This window comes from Silene latifolia, chromosome 4 (genome assembly GCF_048544455.1).
Source record: "Silene latifolia isolate original U9 population chromosome 4, ASM4854445v1, whole genome shotgun sequence".
Classification (NCBI taxonomy): domain Eukaryota; kingdom Viridiplantae; phylum Streptophyta; class Magnoliopsida; order Caryophyllales; family Caryophyllaceae; genus Silene; species Silene latifolia.
In genome coordinates this window covers 78,976,978-78,999,441 of record NC_133529.1, presented here as the reverse complement: position 1 = coordinate 78,999,441, position 22,464 = coordinate 78,976,978, and the positions used below count along the sequence as shown (strand labels likewise).

At 40.8% G+C, this 22,464-nt stretch overlaps 1 protein-coding gene across 1 annotated transcript; it reads right to left on the bottom strand.

Moving 5' to 3' along the window:
• Positions 1-20,320: 20,320 nt before the first annotated feature.
• Positions 20,321-21,307, bottom strand: LOC141651685 (uncharacterized). Its single transcript, XM_074459385.1, has one exon. The coding sequence runs from the start codon at positions 21,305-21,307 to the stop codon at positions 20,321-20,323; it is 987 nt and encodes a 328-aa protein (XP_074315486.1).
• Positions 21,308-22,464: the final 1,157 nt, after the last annotated feature.

Here is a 22,464-nt window from a genome sequence, read left to right as displayed (position 1 = left end):
TGCCACCGCACTCGAATTAAATCGACATGGCATATATATTAGCCAAGGATGACATGAGATATGGTCAAGACAAAGATGAAATAAAATGAAATAAAAGTGAAATGAAAATGTTTGATTTGAACTAATTATGTTAGGTTCATTTCTTTGTAATTAGTTAAGTTTATCATCGTACTCGGGTTAAAATCCGACATGGTATGTAGAACCAAGGATGATTATGAATTATGACTAATATGTTTGCAAGTGTAAATAAATGAGAAAAATGGTAAATAAAAGAAAAGGGTGTTAAAATACCCATTAAAATGTAATTAACCAATAATATCATCGAGTCACAGAATAAACCGTTATGGTATAAGTAACCAAGGATGATTTTTGTAATGGTCAAAATATTTGTCATAAAAATGAATTAAAATGCTAAAAACCGTAAAAGGAAAGAAGTAAAAATAACAGAAAGTGTTGAAGGAAAGACAAACTCAAACACATTTGAGTCTAACCTGGACACCCACAAGAGGCGCGAGCCTCCCTGCATAGCAAGGAGCTTCTGTCTCAGGCCAAAACTCGATTTTGGCTCGTCTAACCTATGTTTGAATCGTGTTATGCATTGTTCATGCTCATAAACTCATAAAAACAGTAGAGGCATGGAATAAGTAAGATATTTACACCCTCAAACTTACATGTATTGATGTTTGCGACGTAGACGACTTTAGAGACGGTTTTCTCGTAGCGACTACTCACGATCAAAGAAGTTTAAAAGAGTGCCTTAAAAAAGGATTTTGTTTTTAAAATATGTTGAAAATATGTTAATTAAAACATGTTGATTGATGAATTGAGTTGGTCAAATGGGTCGGTCGAATGCACGGCGACGGTACCAAACAAAATGTGTAAGGCTTGTGTTTACAATCGGTAGGTCGTAAACACGTGTCGATTTTGTGACTTAGGAAGTCGAGTCTAGAAGTTTAAGAGAGAGGTGAGGGGGCGGACGCTCGCGTGAAGATTATGGTGTGTGATGGTGGGTATTTATAGAGAAACGTGGGGTGGTAGGTCGGTTGAGTTTTCTTAGAGGCTAAGCAAACACCCCAAAGAGGCGCGAGCCACCTAGTGATTGAAAGGGGTGTACTGTCCTTTCAATTTGGACGTGGCCTTTGCTTAATCTATTATTTGGTTGGTTTGATTTGTGGTAATCAAATAGGATGTCGTGTAACAATATGGGCACCTAATAAGATGATTTTGGGTGTTACTTGAGGTAGGTGTTTTGTGTGCTTGACTCGGGTTTGACCCGTGTGAGTCGGGATTTGAATTTGGAGTCGGTTTTTGGCCCGGTGTCGGTTTAGACTCTAAGTAGGGTCATTTTAATTGAAATGACATTATAAAGACACTCATGGCATTATTTTCGACATTCGAGATTTGGGTTGACTCAGGTTAACTCGAGTTGTTGGTTTCTGAGTCGGTTTTGGGTTCGAAGACGGTTTTAACTCTAAATAGTGTTGTTTCAATGCAAATGAAGTTAGAAAACCATTTTTGAAATTATTTTTCACATCCGAGTAATGCATTTAACCGTCTCATGTATAGCCAATCCACGTACGCATATCAAAACACGTTATAGCTCGATCATCATCGGGTGGTTTTTGGAAGGTGCAGATACTGGGTATCTACATAAGGTCTATATTATGTATTTTATATTACGTATATGATGTCACAATAAAAGTAATTAATTAAAAATATAGAAAATATTACCATTTGGCTTATCATCATCCTGGATTTGAGCTCTTGTTTTCTCCTCTTTTCTTTGTTCACGTTTCTCTTTTTTGCTCATGCGGGGTGGGGTGAAAATGATTTGTAGTGGTATCTTAGGAGGAAGAGATGTGAGAGTGGTAGTGGTAGTGGTGTTGGGGGGAGAAAGTCCGAAAAACAGGGAAGGAGAAGGAAAAGAAGGAAAAGAGAAGGTAGGGAAGGAAGGAGACGGGGTAGAACTGCAGAGTAGGTCGAAAGCGGGGTACAAGAAAAAGAAGGAGAAGAAAAAGAGGGAGGAGAGAGGAGTCGGGGATGAGGAAGGGGAGGAGGAGGATGAGAAAATGGTTCGATTAAAGTTGGGGGAGTTTTGCGAAAAGAATTCCACCAACCGCGTGGAAAAACTTTCTGGATTGTCTAATCATTGTACCTGGTTTAAATAATATGAAACTTATTATTAATAATATAATAAACAAATAATGAACCAATAAAAGTTACGTCTCCGAAGGGGAAATACACAAAAATACTTATAAAAAACAATATCCATAAAATTCTACAAATAAAGTACGATTAGTACAATTACGTTGGCTTTATGACTGAATAATCTCTTTCACTCCTTGGTTGTTAAAGCTAGGCATGAATTGCATATGTCTCAACACACCTCACATTGATATTACATTTGCATTATCACATATCACGACTTTCGTCCTCCCGATTACAATAGCATTGTTATTCTTTATTTCAAAACATTGCCAAATTGAAATACCTCCATTTCCACCAGCACCAAAAGTTCAGAATTGTAAGAAAATGTTAAAACGCTAACACCCATGCAATAACTCATTTCAAATATAAACCTAACTCAAGAAGCATTCAAATAGCATGAATTCAAGTCTTGCCGTGTAATTGAAAGATGGAAACATCACCACAATTATCAGCCGCGACACTACGTACATAGTCAAATAACACGACCAAAAGTGTAAAACCTTTCTCAACAAAAACATTAGCTTAGTCCTTCGCTTTCCACTACACTGTTAGCTATAATGTTTCAAGTGTAACTGTTAGCGCTTAATTTAGGAAGGGTACAAATTTATTATTTTAAGGGTACTTAGGCCCATTATCTAACAATAGATTTTAGGCCTAGTCAAGTGTTTAACATCAAAGGAGAATGTAAGCCAAGAATATGGGCGTTGAACCAGGGAGCAACATCAGCACTCAAGAATAGTATAAGGAGTTATCGCTCCCCCACTAAGTAGGTAGTTCAAAGGAACCGGTGAATAGTGCATATGTAAGAAAGCATTTACGAAGACAAGGACACACACAACCCAAACAACTACAACTTAGTCTATCTTAGGTAATTAACCATATAGCCCCTAGTTTGTAATTTAGAATTCAGAAGTACTCTTGTTTTGATTTTGTTGATGTTGATGTTGTATAATTGACATTTTCATGATATGTAAGTATCTTTGAAGATTCCTGTGTTTAGATTATAATAATCATATCATTCACCCTTAGCGATACATTAAATAAATAATTTAGAGATACTTATTAAATCACGCATCTACAACCGTTTCTCAAACCCTTACAATTTAGGGTAGATCACAAAAGTGTAGAGGTGTAGATATTTGAAATATCATTAGAAAGTAGGAAAATGTACTCGACTAGATTGAAATCTAGAATGAGAGAAGGGGACGAGTAAAGTAAAGGTAAAGACTTTACCAACGCTGAAAATTCATACTTACAAAGTAGCTAGCAATGAATCATTGGAGACTACCAATGAAAGGAACTTGGACGATCCTCGTTCTAGATTTACTCCTAATGATGAATTTCTGAATATACATGGAGAATCTAAACACACAAGAAGTGTAGGAGATGACATAGATGATGTAAACAAACGTTATCTACGTAAATTGCATAAGAAATATGTAGGATATTTGAATTACATATTGGTAGAGATTTGAGAAGCCATGAGACATGATTTTCATGAACATTATAGACTCTTAACCTAAGAAAATGCTAAATTTTCACAAATAATGTGAAATCAATTTCCAAGAACCTTGAGGATAATCAATCAAGGAAATCAGTAAGGATGTTACAAGAAGTTAAAAATCTCTTAACCGCTACTCCGAAGGCTTTATCAAAATATGTAGAAGACACTTACAGACATTAATTGATAAACATAATAGTTTGAATGAGCGCTTATGTAAGTTTTTGGATTATGAATTCCAAGAAATAAACGCTAGAATTAAAACAGAACTTATTAGAGGCTATCCGAGAACTATTCATAGTGATTTTAGTGAGCCAAAATCAAGAAATATTTTGGCTACTCATTCAAGAGTAGTGTATGAGGCAGACATACGAACATTGCAAGTCCTCAGCCCCTTTGGGTAGTAATTAAAGTGCATATGGTTATCAGCGCTCGTGTTTGAAGGAGTAAATCCTTACATTCGTACTCGGTTGACATTACCAATATTTGATGCCAGTGGGATGTCACCTAATAACCAAGGTGGATATCGTACACCGAGAGAGCACAATGTGGAATGGGGAATGAGCGGCTTGAACCTCCATTAGGTTATTCACCAAAGGATAACTGCGCTCAACCTCCACCGTTATTAAATGATTGGGTGGGAAATAGGTGGACCTTAGAGTCTTAGAATTTTAGAGGCTAATGTTGGTAATGAGGTTTGACACAATGATCCAAGTTTCCAAGGGGAAAACCTTAGCGGCGGGTCGTAATAGTCCCTATGCCCATTTAACCAATATACCAACCAATATCCTCCTAATTAAAATCCTAATCAAGGACAAGACTATAACTTTGTTCGAATGACATTTATGGTGTAAGTTGAATGAATGATAAAAAATTATACGAACGTCGAAAACCGCATGAATCAATTGAGTGAGTTGATACACATTACACAATATCCTTATCCACGAGATTATAAGCTCCCTGATTTTACATTATTATATGGAGATGGAGAGGTTTCCACTATGGAACACCTTACTCGTTTCACTAATGTAGAGAGCCAGCACATAGTGACTACTTGAAATTAAGATTGTTTCCTAGTTTTTAAACTAAGACAGATTTTAGTTAGTCTATCCATCTAGCGCCAAATTCAATTCCAAATTAGGAAATGATGAAAAGTCTGTTCCATAATCATTTTACTAGGATTGATCCTGGTATTACCATAAGAGATTTGACTAAAATCCAACAAAAAAGGAGGACTGGAGGAGAGCCTACCTTTGAGTAGTTATTTAACTAGATTAACTAGATTCAAAAATGCTCAGATACGATGTCATTTAAACCTCCCATGGGGAGAGTTCGGTAGAATTGCTCAAGATGAGCTTTCTATCATTTTAGGAATTAACTCAGTTGGTTAGTAAATATGAATAAGTGTTGAGCAAAGAAAGCTAACACAGACATAGGGTGTTGAACTATGTTAACATTGAAGTCATAGAGCTCTAAGGCGGGGAGTTGGCTAATCTTTCAACAGGACTTTGAATTTTACCATGCATGGAGAATAAATTTGTGGTACTTGGCAAAGGCTATGGATTTGTTGATGCATTGAAGAAGTTCCCTGCTAGTTGGCAATAACGCAAAAAGCTCCAATTAGAGATAATTAGAAGTGTTGATGGGGAATCTATCATGGCGCCTGCCATTGGAGATTGATTTCTTGGGCACATAGCCAAAGGTGTAAGCTCTTTGAGAGAGTTCTCATGGGGCGTACCTTTGGAGGGAGAATGAGTTCGAATTACCTCCATTTCCTTCGAACAATCTTTCCCATTACTACGGGATCATAGCATGAGTTTATTGAATGTCAAGAAGTGCTTGTTCATGTACTTAAATAGTAGTTTCATGCATATTACCAATTTTAAATAATTGACCGGAACGAAGGAAGTAATAAAAAGAAAGATAGCATAAACTGTTCCGAAGTATCGGTGTATAACGATGGAGCCAAGTTTTCTGATAGAAGGAAATTTGCGAACACCTTTATGAGAAAGGTTACAAGTCCTTAGGATCTCATATAGGGTTTCGAGAGGGGGAGAGAGGCACGTGATGCCTCCTATAATAGGGTGCTTGGAAACGGACTTTTTTGTGAGGATAATTTTCGAAAAGTTGTGTCTTCAGTGGCGATGATAAAAACATGTCGTTCGCATTTGACCCTGATGTTGTATTTGGAATGAGAGATTTGGAGTTAAAAGAAAAAGAGGGAGAGTAGAGGATTTAAAATCCTTTGTTTTAATAACAAATAAGGGTAGGAGGAAATGGAGGGGGGAGGGATTTTGAGGGATCCATTTTTCCTCATCCAAGGCAAATCAAAATCTCTTCATAATAGCCAATATTTAGAAGGAAATAGTATCCAAATATCAACACCCCATTTACCCTCCCCTTCCTTCCCCCTCCCTCCTTCCCCTTCTCCTCCCTTTCCCTCCGCTTTTGCTATCGAAACACACCCTAAGGCCTTGTTTGGATAGGAAAAAAGGAGGGGAGGGTGAAGGAGGAAAGGAAAAGGAAGGGGAGGGGGAGGGGGAGAGAGAATGGATGAGGTGTGTTTCTTACAAAATCTTGCCTATATGGGTGGAGAAATAATTTGCCTTGTAGGAGAGGAATGGAGGGATCAATTTTCCTTACTCTCCAAATCCCTCTACCTTCATTTTGCTAATCAAACAATGGATTTCTCATCCTTCGAATTCCTCCCCTCCCTTTCCTTCTAAATCCCTCCATCCAAACACACTCTAAAAGTCGAGGGGTGAAGTGGGCTTATAAAGCAAGCTTAACATATGAACATGACGGCGTTGTGCCTCGTCTCCTTAAAACCACGAGGAACTGAGTTGAGATAACTATAAATTGTGGTTGTCTTGATTTTCAAAACCTTGAGGAGCTAAAGGCTAATCATGCACAATTTTCCTTTGAGTAAAGGAAGTCGAATTGGAATAATGAGTTTATTCCTGATGACGTCGATGAAGAAATCGACTAAAGTTCATGAGCTACTTCTGGAAGAGTTTATGGAGACTGCTAAACACCAGGCTACTGTTTAGTACATCTCATCATCCACAAACTGATGGACAGACTGAGGTCACAAACAAAACTTTGGGAAGGATATTGAGATGCATTATGAACAAGTCACTGAGGGATTGAGATTTAAAGTTGTCTCAGGCTGAATTTGCCTTCAACAGAGCACGACCATCTGCAACACGCCGCCGTCCATTTGAGGTTGTCTATGGTGTCAATCCTTTAACGCCCTTGGATCTGTCCAATGTGCCCAAGGAAGAAATGAGCCATGATGCAAAGAAACTGGCAGAACAGATGCTGAAACTACATGCTACAGTCAGGAGGCAGATTAATATGGCTAATAAGTCCTATCCGAAGCAGGCCAAAGTTCCAAAGAAGAAGAAAGAGTTTGTGCCAGGGGGCTTAGTGTGGATCCACCTCAGGAAGGAGAGATTCCCAGCCAAGAGGAAGAGTAAGTTGATGCCCAGAGCTGAGGGGCCATTTAAAGTCATTGAGAAGATTAGTCCTAATGATTACAAGATTGATCTTCTTGGTGATTACGGTGTGCATGGAACATTCAAGGGATCTATGTCCATACTATGGTGAGTCAGAAGATGAGGAGGAACTAAGCTTGAGGTCAATCTCTTTTCAACCTAGGGAGGCTGCAGCAGAAGCTGATCAAGGGGGCACCAACAATCCTGACCCTAACTCAGGCTCCAACCAACCTCAGCCTGAATCAGGTCCAACACAGGTCCCTAGGAGGTTCACAAGGTCAAGCTATTAATTACCAATCTAGCCAGCTGATAGCAGCCTAAATTAAGACAGGAACATCCATCAAAATCCAAAGTTAAGCAGCTCAGTTAGCATCGAATAATAAAGCAATGGTAGATGAAATGTCATTGTCACAGTTTCCTTATTTGATCAAGCAATGCCAAGCCATAGATTCGAGGCCTTTGGAAATTATACCACAAAAATAAGGCCTCTTTTGCTGAAGTTAAAAGCAGCTGGAAGCTTTGAAATTATAAAAGGCAAGTAACAAAGGACCTGCACCAGAATAAAACAAAAGGAAGGACTGCCAGCCTGAATTTCTCCTGTTTTTACCTTTGCTTTACCTTAGTTGACATCTTTGTAATATATTAATATATGTTGTGTATTTCCTAGATGCATTGCTAGCCCTTGGATGGACAAGTGTACTCAGAATGTAACCTAAAGCTGGCTTATATAAGAACCAAGCTTTTACTGAATTCAGCAGACTTTTGTGAATTAAAAATTAAAAATTCTCTTAACCAAAAATCAACTTGTGCTTTGCTGTAGTTTAGTCCAGGTCTGTTAATCAACTTGTGCATTTCTATAGTTAATATAACAAAGTCTGTTGGCATAATTAGATTAGTCTTGTGCCTTGTTGTCGATTAGTTTAGTTGTGTTGTGTTGTTTCAAGTTTGAGTCTTTAATCCTGTGCCAAGCTGTGGATTTGAGCCTTAAATTTGTTAAATTGTCATCTTAAGTATCCTGTGATTCTTCTATAGAGCTTGAGGTCATAATTATATCCAGTTACCAGTCCGAAAATCTGAACTATTTCAGTTCAGGAAAACTGTCAGAATCACAAGTATCAGGCTGTCTTGTTCGAATTATTAAAAATAGTTAGAGTGCTCCTAAAATCGTGAAACTTTACTCGGAGTCTGTTTATATATTGAAGTTGATTGCCACAAAATTTAAGAATTTGTGGAGGTCATTTGGTATTTCATCTAAGTCACCAAAGTTTATTGCATCAAACCTTTGTCAACCTAATTTCCCTTAAATTAGTGACTGTCCTAGATTATTACACTGAACACAAGTGTCCTAGTTTTCCCCAGCGGAGTCGCCAATCTGTGGACATGGGCCACCCGCACGCCAATCTATGGATACATGGCGGTCTGGAAGCCACGTTTGGAGACGTAGAAATGCTTTCGACCGGATCGCTTTAGATCGGTCGGTTTCGTCTTCAAGAAGGTCTCAAAACGATGCAGAGATGTTCGGAGTCACCGCCAAGAAATTATGGGATGCTTGGAAACCGTTCAAATCCACTTTATACCTCGTTAAAATGAAGTAAAAGCGGTGCTTGACATAGTTACTAGAGATAAGGACTCGTCCCTATTTAGCATCCTATCGCTAGAATGACTCTCGTTGCCATGCATAAGGTCGTCCACAATCCAAAGGTTCTAAGTAAGGGGTGAGGGTACATATTTGTAAGTGTGACACCCCATACTCCAAGTGCCTTACCAGGACCACTTAAGGTATGAGAACGTCACCATCTCGGTTACCCGAGGCAATGATAATCAAATGACAATGAAGAAACATATTTAAATAGCAATATAGTTTAAAGTGATTACATGTCCCAAAGCCAAAACTGATAAAAGTGAAATCCAATGTTCTCAAACCCAAAAGTGTTAAACTACTAAATCAAAACAGCGGAATACTCTAAGACTGCATCATGGTGACTTATCCCAGCTGACCCAAGCGTATCTCCTCATACCTGCTCAACAACTGCTCACCACCCCCGAATGGATCACCACAGTTTTTAAAACAATTAACGGGGTCAGTACTAATTACACGAAAACAATGCCACAGTGAAACAAGTACACAAACAGTTCAAACAGCTCATTACTACCCCAGTCTCCATCTCCAATCTCCACATAACTGGCTACAAACTAAAGTGTGTAGCCCTGCCAGAGTACCCATCGCAACAGGTACTCCTCGCCGCCAGTGGGGGACCGCAGCCGTTCCCACCTAAGCCCCGCTCATCTCCATAGAGCGATAAACCCATGTTCATTAATGTGTACATCCCTTCTGTGGCGGGTTCCACAGAAGGCGAATCAAGGGCGTGAAGCCACTCCCGCAAGTGACTCCACTCAGCCAGGGACGCATCCCGAAGATCACAGACAGTTATACAGTAATCATAATACTTCTACCAACAACCACCAAATTAGAATCCAATACGATAATTACTCAACAACAACAATACAAACAACATCAATATCAACCATGCCATGTAATTAATACCGAGTAGGAAAACCCTACCTGGAATGCAAACACCGATAAAACATGATCAAGTAGCTAACTCAGAATCTCTCCTCAACGAATCCTCCCCCTATACATACATACATACATACAATCACATAAACCGCCAAAACCCCCAAATTACTCAATTAGGGTTTAAACAACTTAAACAAAACGATATAAAAATTATATGTAAATCTTACCCTCGACACAAGGATCACAAAGATGTAAAGAACGACGAAAACCGAGACTCCTAGCTCCGGGATTTGCTAATAATACGATGAGGATTAAGCAACGTAACTTGAATCTTCTCTTTTGTGATTTTAGGTTATAAAAAAGTGTTTAAGGAAAAAGGTGACAGAATATTATATATCAATCCGCATTATTAACAAACCCGTCGCAAATCACCCGTTAACCGACTTACTCGATCGAGTAAGTCACTTACTCGATCGAGTGACCCTTACTCGATCGAGTACCAAGCTTACTCGATCGAGTACCCATCAGACAGATTACTGTTTTGCGTGAAACCATACTTACTCGACAGAGTAAGCCCCACTCGATAGAGTACCCTAAGACCTATAAAACCGTAGTATTACAGTCTTCCCTCCTTAAAAAGAACTTCGTCCCCGAAGTTCAAACCACAACAAAACAAAAACATACTAACACCAACCCGACACAACAACATAAACAAAACTCAACACCAAACTCCAAAACACACCTTCCAAAACAAAACTCAACCCGACTCAAAACAACTACTAACTATACCAAAACCCACATAAAACACGCAAAAACTCTATGCGACCATCTCCTACCCCCCTAAAAGAAACAAGGTTACGTCCCCGTAACCACACATACCTGATCAAACAGAGACGGGTACCGCTCCCTCATAGCCTCTTCCGCCTCCCATGTAGCCTCCTCAACCTCATGGTTAGACCAAAGCACCTTAAGCAACACTGTCTCACCATGTCTAGTTTTCCTAACCTTTCGATCAAGAATCTGTTTAGGCACCTCAAGATAAGACAAAGACTCATCCAGCTCGATGTTCTCTACCTCTAACGCATGTGAATACATGAAACACATTATGCACTCTATCCAAAGCAGCTGGTAAAGCTAACCGATAAGCAACCTCACCCACACGATCCAAGATCTCATATGGTCCTATAAACTTCTGGCTCGGCTTGCCTTTCTTACCAAATCTCAAGACCCCACGCATAGGAGACACTTTCAAAAGAACCTTGTCCCTAACCTGAAACTCTATGTCATGACGATGTAGATCCGCATAACTCTTTTGTCGATCTTGGCCCACTTTCATCCTTTGCCTAATCAGCTTAACCTGTTCAACCATCTTCTGTACCATCTGTAGTCCCAAAACAACTGCCTCAGCACTATCATCCCAACAGATCGGACTCCTACATCTCCTCCCATATAAAGCCTCAAATGGTGCCATGCCAATACTGGTGTGATAGCTGTTGTTGTAAGAAAACTCAATCAAATCCAACCTCTGCTCCCAGCTACCGCCAAAATCCATAACACTAGCTCGCAACATGTCCTCTAAAGTCTTGATGGTCCTCTTTGTCTGGCCATCTGTCGCAGGATGAAACGCAGTACTCATCTTTAAGGTAGTCCCCATCATCTCCTGCAACTCTTTTCAAAACCGTGATATGAACCTCGCATCTCTATCGGACACTATATCCTTAGGCACCCCATGCAAACGAACCACAAGCTTCGTATAAGCCAAAGCCAACTGTATCTTGGTCCAATTATCTTTCATCGGCACAAAGTGAGCTGATTTCGTCAGTCGGTCTACTATAACCCATATCATGTTATTACTCTGCTGACTTTTCGGCAAACCAACTATAAAATCCATAGAAATGGACTCCCACTTCCACTCAGGTACCTCAAGAGACTGAATCTTACCTTGTGGTCGTCGCTGCTCCCCTTTCACCCTCTGACATGTCAAACAACGAGCCACGAACTCATCTGTTTCCTTCTTCATCCCCGGCCACCAGAAAGTCTTCTTCAAATCTTTGTATAACTTGTCACCGCCTGGATGTACCGAGTATGGTGTGCAATGAGCCTCTGTCATGATTATCTTTTTCAACTCCTCATCACTAGGAACACACCATCTCCCATCGAATCTTACACTACCATCCGTATGAATAGAGAATCTAGACACTGTCCCTTTCTCTACCCCAGCTCTCCACTCCTCAATCTTGGGATCCAAAGCCTGTTTCTTGCGAATATCATCATAAAGGTCCGGCTCCATTGTCAAATCCCCTCTAGCATCCCCTCTCTGGATCATATGTATCCCCATCATCCCCATCATCCCCACCTCATCTCTCAGCCTCATCAAAGACATAAATGTGCATAGAGAATGCACACTCTTCATGCTCAAGGCATCTGCAACCACATTAGCTTTCCCTTCATGGTAAATGATATCCATGTCATAATCACCAATCAGCTCCATCCACCTCCTCTGTCTCATGTTCAGCTCCTTTTGAGTGAAGATGTACTTAAGACTCTTGTGATCTGAAAACACTTTAAAGGTCGCCCCATAAAGATAGTGCCTCCAAATCTGAAGAGCAAACACAACTGCACCCAACTCCAGATCATGTGTAGGGTAGTTCTCCTCATAAGGCTTCAATTGCCTAGAAGCATAGGCAATCACTTTCCCATTCTGCATCAACACACAACCCAACCCATGCTTTGAAGCATCTGTATACACCTCAAAGTTATCACTCCCTTCAGGTAATGCTAAGATTGGAGCTGTGGTCAAACGCTCCTTTAAAGTCTGGAACGCCGTTTCACAACTTTCATCCCAACGAAACCTGTTCTCTTTCCTCATCAAGGCTGTCATAGGTCTAGCTATCTTGGAGAAATCTTTCACGAACCGCCGATAGTACCCTGCTAACCCCAAGAAACTCCTGATCTCTGCCACATTCTTTGGCGCTTCCCATTTGGTAACTGCCTCAATCTTTGCAGGATCCACAGCTACCCCTTTCTTTGAAATCACATGCCCCTGAAAGGCAACTTCCTCTAACCAGAATTCGCACTTAGACAACTTTGCATACATATGATGTTATCGCAAAGTCTGCAACACTATTCTCAAATGCTCCTCATGCTCCTCTTTAGTCTTAGAAAAGACTAAGATATCGTCTATAAAGACCACCATAAACCGATCCAAGAACTGACTGAAGACCCGGTTCATCAAATCCATAAACACGGCAGGTGCATTAGATAACCCAAACGGCATCACAACATACTCATAATGACCATACCTCGATGTAAAAGTTGTCTTTGGTATGTCTTCCTCTCTAATCTTCACCTGATGGTAACCCGACCTCAAATCATTCTTAGAAAAGACTACTGCACCGCTCAACTGATCAAACAAATCATCTATCTTTGGCAAAGGATACTTGTTCTTTACTATCACTCTGTTCAGCTCCCTATAGTCGATGCACAACCTCAAGATCCCATCTTTCTTCTTTACAAACAACACTGGTGCTCCCCACGGTGATACATTAGGTCTAATGTATCCCTTCTCAATCAGATCATCTAGCTGCTTCCTTAGCTCCTTCAACTCCTTAGGACCCATACGGTACGGTGCCTTAGAGATTGGCCCCATCCCCGGTTTCAGCTCAACACTGAAATCTATATCTCTCTTAGGTGGCAACCTCGGAATCTCCTCTGGAAAGACATCTGGAAACTCTTTCACCACTGGTATCTGCTCAACTGACGGACTCTCCACTCTATGATCTCTCACATGGCATAAGATCAACGGGCATCCCTTCCTCAGATAGCACTTCAAGGTCACTGCTGCAATCAACTTGACTTTGGGTTTGACAACAAACCCTCGATAATACACACTAATCCCCTTAGGACCTCTCAAAGAAAACCTCTTTTGATGACAATCTATCTTAGCCTTATACTTACCCAACCAGTGCATACCAACTATCATCTCAAAATCCTCCAAAGGAAACTCTAACAAGTCCACTGGTAGGTCAACCTGCCCGACTATCATAGACACACCTCTATAAAACCGCCCACAAGACACAGATTCACCAGAAAGTATAAAAACTTCCTCTCTTACAGACTCATACTCGCTCAAACCCAACCGTTTAGCATGACTCGATGATACAAACGACTGTGACGCTCCCGAATCAAACCAAACAAAGGTAAAAACTCCATTAATAAGAAATGTACCGGTGATCACGTGAGCATCATCCTCAGCTGCCTTCTTCTCCATCATAAACAGCTTGCCACTAGTCTTCTGCCCACCTCCCTGGACAGTACTAGCAGAGGTAGCCGGCTTAGCAGCCGACCCCTGGTTGTTGTTGTTGTTCGTCGCCGGTCTCTGGTACGAATTACCGCCATTGTGGTTAGCCCCACCGTTATTGTTACTCTGGCCACCCCTGTTGTTCCATGACCCAGCCGACCTGTTACTAGCATAGCTCTGCGAAGGACCCTGAGAGAAACTCCCCTGTTACGGTCTCTGGAAACCCCCACTCATAGCACTGGTGCACTCATGCCTCTTGTGGCCCATACCGCCACAGTTAAAACAAGTCATACCCCAACTGCTACTACCACTCCCACGACCACGCCCAAAGGAAGCCCCAGCACTAAACCCCGAGCCCGATGAATATGCCCTTGCTTGGTTGTGGCCACCCTTCTTGTAACTGGAATGACTACCTCCCTCACTCTCAGCTTTCCTCTTCTTAGAGCCTCTCTCCTTGGTCATCTCAACTAACCTCTCAGCCCTCCCAGCACGCTCATAAACCTCCTTCATATCAGTAAGAGCTCCCACCGGTAACTTCTTCATAATCTTGGGGGTCAACCCCTTCTCAAACCTCAATGCCAAGTTCTCTTGGCTCAGCCCCATGTCCTCAGCATACCTAGACTTCTCATTAAACTTATGGTAGTACTCAGCAACGGTCATCTCAGAGGTCTTTTTAAAATCATCGAACTCCTCCCTCAACTTACTACGCACATGTTCAGGCACAAACTCACGCCTCATAGCTTTCTTGAACTCATCCCAATGTATCGCAGGTAACCCATGTTTCTGATATATATCCAAAGCACTTACCTTTACCTTGTCCCACCACTCACCAGCTGCCTCCCTCAAGTAGAACGCAGCCTGTTCCACTCGAAGCTCATCTGGGCAATGAACCAAATTGAGTATATTCTCCATCTCCCTGTGCCAATTATCCAGTAATATTGGCGCCCTTGTCCCCTTATACTCCTTAGGGTTAAACCTCGATATGTGAATGCTGATCTTGGAAGGATCAATATCTCTATCCTTTCCCACCCTTTTCAAAGCCTTTGTGAGAGCATCCTGTTGCTCCAACATCTTTACTATGTCATCAACGGTCATACTCTCAGCTCTAGCATACAACGCGGTTCTCTTTGGCTGCATCTTGTAACTAGATAAGAGAAAGGTAAACATAAACACACATCCCATATCTCGAACACGCACATGACCTGTATAGAACCTACTCGATCGAGCCCCTTAACCCACTCGATCGAGTTAAGGTCACTCGATCGAGTTGCCCTCTCCACTCGATCGAGTGCCTCGACTCGAGAACCTGACCAGAAGGCGCCAAAAAATGTACTCGATCGAGCTGACTACCTACTCGATCGAACCGACCCTACTCGATCGAGTGCCACCACCTACTCGATCGAGCGCCCAAAAACTTACTTCTGCCCAGAAAACGAAAAACTACCTACTCGATCGAGTCAGACCCACTCGATCGAGCCTCTCACCTACTCGATCGAGTGCCCCCCACTCGATCGAGTCATGCAGACTCGTATACACTACCCGCATGTTCAACTCACACCCCCAACATTCTATACTCTTACCAAAACGACAACATCAACATAAGTACTTACGCATCAATTTATATATATAACAACAAAACACTTTTCATAAATCTAACATGCCACATTATAAATCAAACATCATGCTTTCAATCAATCCACATACGACTCATGTCATCATCATCCTTCAATTCATATCTCCCATCCTCCACATGCATACATCCACCGATTCACACCACACCCTACTATATAGATATTCAAAGCACAAGAATAACACATAATGATCCCGACACATACCCCATGTGACCGGTTCAAAATTGTAGGGCGAGTTCGCAACTTTAGAACGTCTCCCAAGCCTTTGCATTAGCTCCTACAACTTCTACCCCGGGTTCATTTTAGTTAGACTCCCTATGTTCATTAGGTTCATTGGTTACAGGTTTCAGGATCGTCGCTCTAATACCACTTTGTGACACCCCCATACTCCAAGTGCCTTACCATGACCACTTAAGGTATGAGAACGTCACCATCTCGGTTATCCGAGGCAATGATAATCAAATGACAATGAAGAAACATATTTAAATAGCAATATAGTTTAAAGTGATTACATGTCCCAAAGCCAAAACTGATAAAAGTGAAATCCAATGTTCTCAAACCCAAAAGTGTTAAACTACTAAATCAAAACAGCGGAATACTCTAAGACTACATCATAGTGACTCATCCCAGCTGACCCAAGCGTATCTCCTCATACCTGCTCAACAACTGCTCACCACCCCCGAATGGATCACGACAGTTTTTAAAACAATTAACGGGGTCAGTACTAATTACACGAAAACAATGCCACAGTGAAACAAGTACACAAACAGTTCAAACAGCTTATCACAACCCCAGTCTCCATCTCCAATCTCCACATAAATGGCTACACACTAAAGTGTGTAGCTCTGCCAGAGTACCCATCGCAACAGGTACTCCTCGCCGCCAGTGGGGGACCGCAGCCGTTCCCACCTAAGCCCAGCTCATCTCCATAGAGCGATAAACCCATGTTCATTAATGTGTACATCCCTTCTGTGGCGGGTTCCACAGAAGGCGAATCAAGGGCGTGAAGCCACTCCCGCAAGTGACTCCACTCAGCCAGGGACGCACCCCGAAGATCACAGACAGTTATACAGTAATCACAATACTTCTACCAACAACCACCAAATTAGAATCCAATACGATAATTACTCAACAACAACAATACTAACAACATCAATATCAACCATGCCATGTAATTAATACCGAGTAGGAAAACCCTACCTGGAATGCAAACACCGATAAAAGACGATCAAGCAGCTAACTCAGAATCTCTCCTCAACGAGTCCTTCCCCTATACATACATACATACATACATACATACAATCACATAAACCGCCAAAACCCCCAAATTACCCAATTAGGGTTTAACCAACTTAAACAAAACGATATAAAAATTATATGTAAAGCTTACCCTCGACACAAGGATCACAAAGGTGTAAAGAACGACGAAAACCGACACTCCTAGCTCCGGGATTTGCTAATAATGCGATGATGATGAAGCAACGTAACTTGAATCTTCTCTTTTGTGATTTTAGGTTATAAAAAAGTGTTTAAGGAAAAAGGTGACGGAATATTATATATCAATCCGCATTATTAACAAACCCGTCGCAAATCACCCGTTAACCGACTTACTCGATCGAGTAAGTCACTTATTCGATCGAGTGACCCTTACTCGATCGAGTACCCATCATACAGACTACTATTTTGCGTGAAACCATACTTACTCGACAGAGTAAGCCCCACTCGATAGAGTACCCTAAGACCCATAAAACTGTAGTATTACAGTAAGCCCTTTAATCGGACACCCAATCCCGCCCACGATCGTGGTTGCTAGTGCAAAAGTTGATAAAACGGGTTAAATGCTTGAATGCGCATCCATTTGTTTAACCTAACATGTGACAATTTCCTATGTCGGTTGTTTATGCAATTATCAAGAAATTGGTGTCGAGGTTGGATTTAGATTTATTTGCATGTGAAAACGGAAATTAAACATCCATTTACCAAACTCGGGTTATGATGCTTAACACAATCCAATTATTTGAAAGAGGATGTCAAATGACAAAGTGTAAAAACATAAACTTGTCAATCTGACCCGTCATGTATTCAGGTTAACCGAAGTCAAGATCGTCCTATCTAGACAAGTGCCAAAATAAGACGGAACAGTGTGAGGTAGCCCCATTGGGCGCGAGCCATTTGGCGATGCAAATGGGCGTCCTCTTTTTTTTTTTGGTAACATGTGAGCATTTGTATTTCATATATCAAAAAATATTACAATATCGTCCAATTTCAACTTTCATCATAAAGACTAAGTACAAAAACTACAACGTATGTGTAATTTACTTAGCCAAGCACAATCATTAGCCTTCACCACAGTAGACATTTTGCAAACCAGTCTGTTATGCACTTGCTGTGAGATTCTGGACACCAAAATTTCAGGTCTGCTAAGCTGAAGAGTTAGCCTGCAAACATTTCTCTCATTCCAAATCATATAGAACGTAACCAATCTTGCCATTCTGCAAGTCTTCTTTCTTAGCTTCGAGTAGAATTGAGTAGAACCAGTGAAGCAAATATGAAACCTTTCCTCAACACCTGCAATGACCCTAGCACTATAACCACACTCAGCAAAAAGATGGTCATGCGTTTCCTTTCCCACTTCACATAGAACACATTTATCAGATAAGCATATACCCATCCTGTGAAGTTTACCTCTGGTATTAAGAGCCTTTTTCTGAATCAACCAAGCAATAAAAGAATGCTTGGGTAGTAACCAATTATCCCACACATCCTTATACCATAGGACAGAGGGGTGTGAACCCCGCATCCAATGGTAACTGAACTCGACAAAGAGTGTAACCACCAGAGAGGCTATCCGGTATTACCTTGATAACCACCCTCAAGAATACCTCTAACTCTACAAATATTCCTCCAATTCCAGTTGGAATCAGGAGGCTGATAATGCACCCAATCTGTCCCTTTCATATAGACATGGTCTATCCAAAGCACCCACAATCTATCTGCTTTTGTATACAACCAATGAACAAGCTTACCCACACTTGCTACATTCCACACCCCTGCATTCTGAATACCCAGACCACCCTCCTTCTTACTGAAGCAAATATCATGCCAAGACACCAAGGGAGTTCTGTTATAGTCTGACTCACCACACCACAGAAAGTTCCTACAAATTGCCTCTATTCTTTTGATGACTCCCTTAGGAATCAGAAAAATAGAAGCCCAATAATTATGAAGGGTATTGAAAACAGAATTGATTAGCACAAGTCTACCATCATAGCTTAGCTTCCTTGCCCCAATCCCTCTGACTTTAGAAACAATCTTCTCAATTAACACATTACAATCAGCTTTATTCAATCTACCAGGTTGGATAGGTATACCCAAATATTTAAAAGGAAGCTTCCCTTTCTGGTAGCCAGAAATCTGTATAATGTCAGTCTTCAAACTATAAGTGACTCCACAAAACACTACCTCAGATTTAGAAGCATTAACTGTAAGTCCTGATGCAGCAGAAAAAGTAGCCAGAACTCTGAGTATAAGCATAATGGACTGCACATCCCCCTTACTAAACATTAGGAGGTCATCAGCAAAGAGCAAGTGAGTAAGTTTCAGACTCTTACAAAGAGGGTGATACCTGAAATACCATTTCCTTGTTGCAAACTCCATAATCCTTGACAGATATTCCATACAAAGGCAAAAAAGAAGAGGTGAAATAGGGTCACCCTGTCTAAGGCCCCTTCTACCTTTGAAATAACCAAACTGTGCCCCATTGAGATTAAGAGTAAAAGAAGAAGTAGTTACACAAGTCATAATCATCTGTCTGAACTTCTCAGGGAACATAAGAGCACCAAGCATTTGATCTACAAAAGCCCACTCAATAGAATCATAAGCTTTTTGTAAATCAAGCTTAAATATGCATCTAGGAGAGGCATTTCCCCTATGGTAAAGCCTAACTAAGTCCTGGCAAATCAATATATTTTCTAGAATGCTCCTGCCTTTAACAAAAGCTCCCTGATTTTTGCTTATTATATCAGGTAAAACAAGAGCCAGCCTATTGAAAAGAATTTTGGAGATAGCTTTGTAAAGAACATTACAGCAGGAAATTGGCCTGAAATGCTTGACACTGGTAGGCCTGTCCAGTTTAGGAATTAAGGTAATTATAGTAGTATTCAGCTGAGTCAATAACTTCCCAGTATCAAAGAAAGTGATTACTGCTGCACTCACATCAGTCCCTATCACATCCCAAGCATCCCTGAAAAACTGGCTGGTATAGCCATCAGGACCAGGTGACTTATTTTTAGGAATGCTAAAAATGTTATTCTTAACCTCTTCACTAGTAACAGGCTTATTTAAAATGTCCCAATGATCTGCAGTACAACAAGTACCCTTCCTGACTACATTCACATTAACCTCAGTGGTAGAATTACTTGACCCAAGTAATCCTTGATAATACTCTAAGAAAGCATGCTGAATAGAATCCCCATCAGTGCACAAATTCCCTTCCTGATCCTCAATTTGAAAAACTTTGTTGAGCATCATTCTTTTCTTAATGACATGATGAAAATAAGAAGTGTTAAGATCACCTTCTAAGGACCACTGCACCTTAGCTTTTTGAATTAGAAAACTGTCCCTGGCAGATACTAAATCTCTCAGTTCATGAGCCAAAGCAGCTTCTTACTGAATTAGATCAGCATCCCCAGGATTATCAACTAAAGCCTTTTGGATATGTTCCAAAGCCAGACTAGCAACAGATGTATTATTCTCCACATCAGAAAAACACTCTCTATTAATGTTCTTCAGAATAGGCTTGAGAGCTTTGAGTTTTTTGACAACTGAAAACATTTTAGTCCCTCTATAGACAGTAGCCCAAGCCATAGCAACAAAGTCTTTAAAGCTAGGAGCAAGCCCCCACATATTGAAATATTTGAAAGTCTTTTTCCCTCCAATATCAGCATTCCTGTCCACAATGGTGCAGGGACAATGATCAAACAAGCCCTCAGGGTGAAAGTGAGCAAGGCTAGTGGCATAACCATCTAGCCACTCCTGATTTCCCATAGCCCTATCCAGTCTACTACAAACCCTATCAGTTGATTCCTGTTTGTTAGACCAGGTAAACATGGCACCAGTGGCAGGGATATCCTCTATACCACAAATAGACACACAGTCTTGGAAATACTCCATTTCAGCATCAGTAGTATTTCCTCCTAACCTCTCAATAGGAGACAGAACAGTGTTGAAATCCCTAAGCCAAAGCCAAGGTGTACAACAAGTAGCAGAAATTTCTTTGAGAGTATTCCATAATTCAATTCTCTCATGCAATCCATTAAAAGCATAAATCATAGTAAGCTGGAAGTTCTTATCATCAACTCTAGAATGAACCAACATATGAATATGTTGAGCACTATAAGATAAAAACTGAATATAAAAAAGATCAGACTTCCATAAAACCCAAATTCTACTCCCCTTATGCCAACTGCAGTTAGTGGAGACACTCCAACCATCACAGATAGAGGTATTCCTATTCAACAAAATGCTAGGCTTCAGTTTAGTTTCAAGCAAACCAAAAAGCCCTACCCCATTATTGTGCAAGAATGATCTCACCACTCTCTGCTTATTCAGGTCATTTAGACCCCTAACATTCCAGAATCCTAAGCTATGCATTGATATTAGGATCCGGGGGTCTTTACCACTCTCAACACTGCTCTTGTGGGACAAAGATTACGATTTAGAGCATCCATAAATGTGTAGTTGCTAAACTTTCCTGACAACCTCACCCCCACCATACCCTCTTGTCTATTAAGCCTAATGATTTGCTTGACAGAGTTGACTTAATGACAGGAGTAGGCCTCTTGGTAGAAAGTGGAGGGAAATTATCGGGTGTAAGGTAGGAGGAGTGACCACTTCCTTGGACCGAATTGGTGGTTGTGTCACCGGCCTCCATACTTTCTTCCTGGGGGCTTACCAGAACCTTAGGACCTTGAGTGTTATCTTTCCTCCTCCTAGGCTTCCCGACTGAAAAGATCATGCCCAATCCCTGTACAACTTGTACAAGAAATAGGCCTCCATTCATACTCTATGGTAACATAAACCACATGCCCATTTTCATCTAAGAATTTGACTTTCTCAGTGAGTTTTTGATCCATAGGTAATTCAATCATCACCCTAGCAAAACTCAGACGAACCTTGTCATGTGTCTCAATTTCCATCTTAACATATTTTCCTACCAAGTTAGCAATTTGAGGCAAACACTTTCCCCAAAATTTCAGGGGGATTCCATATAGCTTCACCCAAACTGGAACTACAGCAACCTTCTCTTTAACCAAATCCATATCCTTAACCCAGGGTTTGACAATAACTGGTTTATTATCAAATAGATAATAGCCTGACTTCAATAAAGCATCTTTCCCCCCAGGTTTAGCAAATCTCACAACAAAAACTCCATTATCCAAAAAAGAAACACGATCTATTCCAAAACAATCCCACATCTTATACACATAATCCTCAACAAGATCCCAAGGAGGATTTGCACCCAAAATGTAACAAATAACAGAGTTAGACCAAAAATCTACCTCTGTTTTGATATCGTCATGTGTAAATTGCAGCAAATCAGTGAGTTCCTCCTCTTCATCGATAGTCTCCAAAATAGGTATATCCTTTCCACTCTTCCGCAACGTCCAGCCGTCGTTTTCTACCGGTTCTCCTTCACTAAGATCCAACACAAGGATGCCCTGAATGGCGTTGATAGACTTCGTTTTGCCTGTATCAGACGAAGAAGGACCCAAGTCACCACCTTTAGGGACATGTTTAGTAGATGAGCC

What these genes read in the sequence shown, in the direction of transcription:
- LOC141651685 (XM_074459385.1), bottom strand. Translation starts at nt 21,307, where the DNA reads ATGCATAGCTTAGGATTCTGGAATGTTAGGGGTCTAAATGACCTGAAT.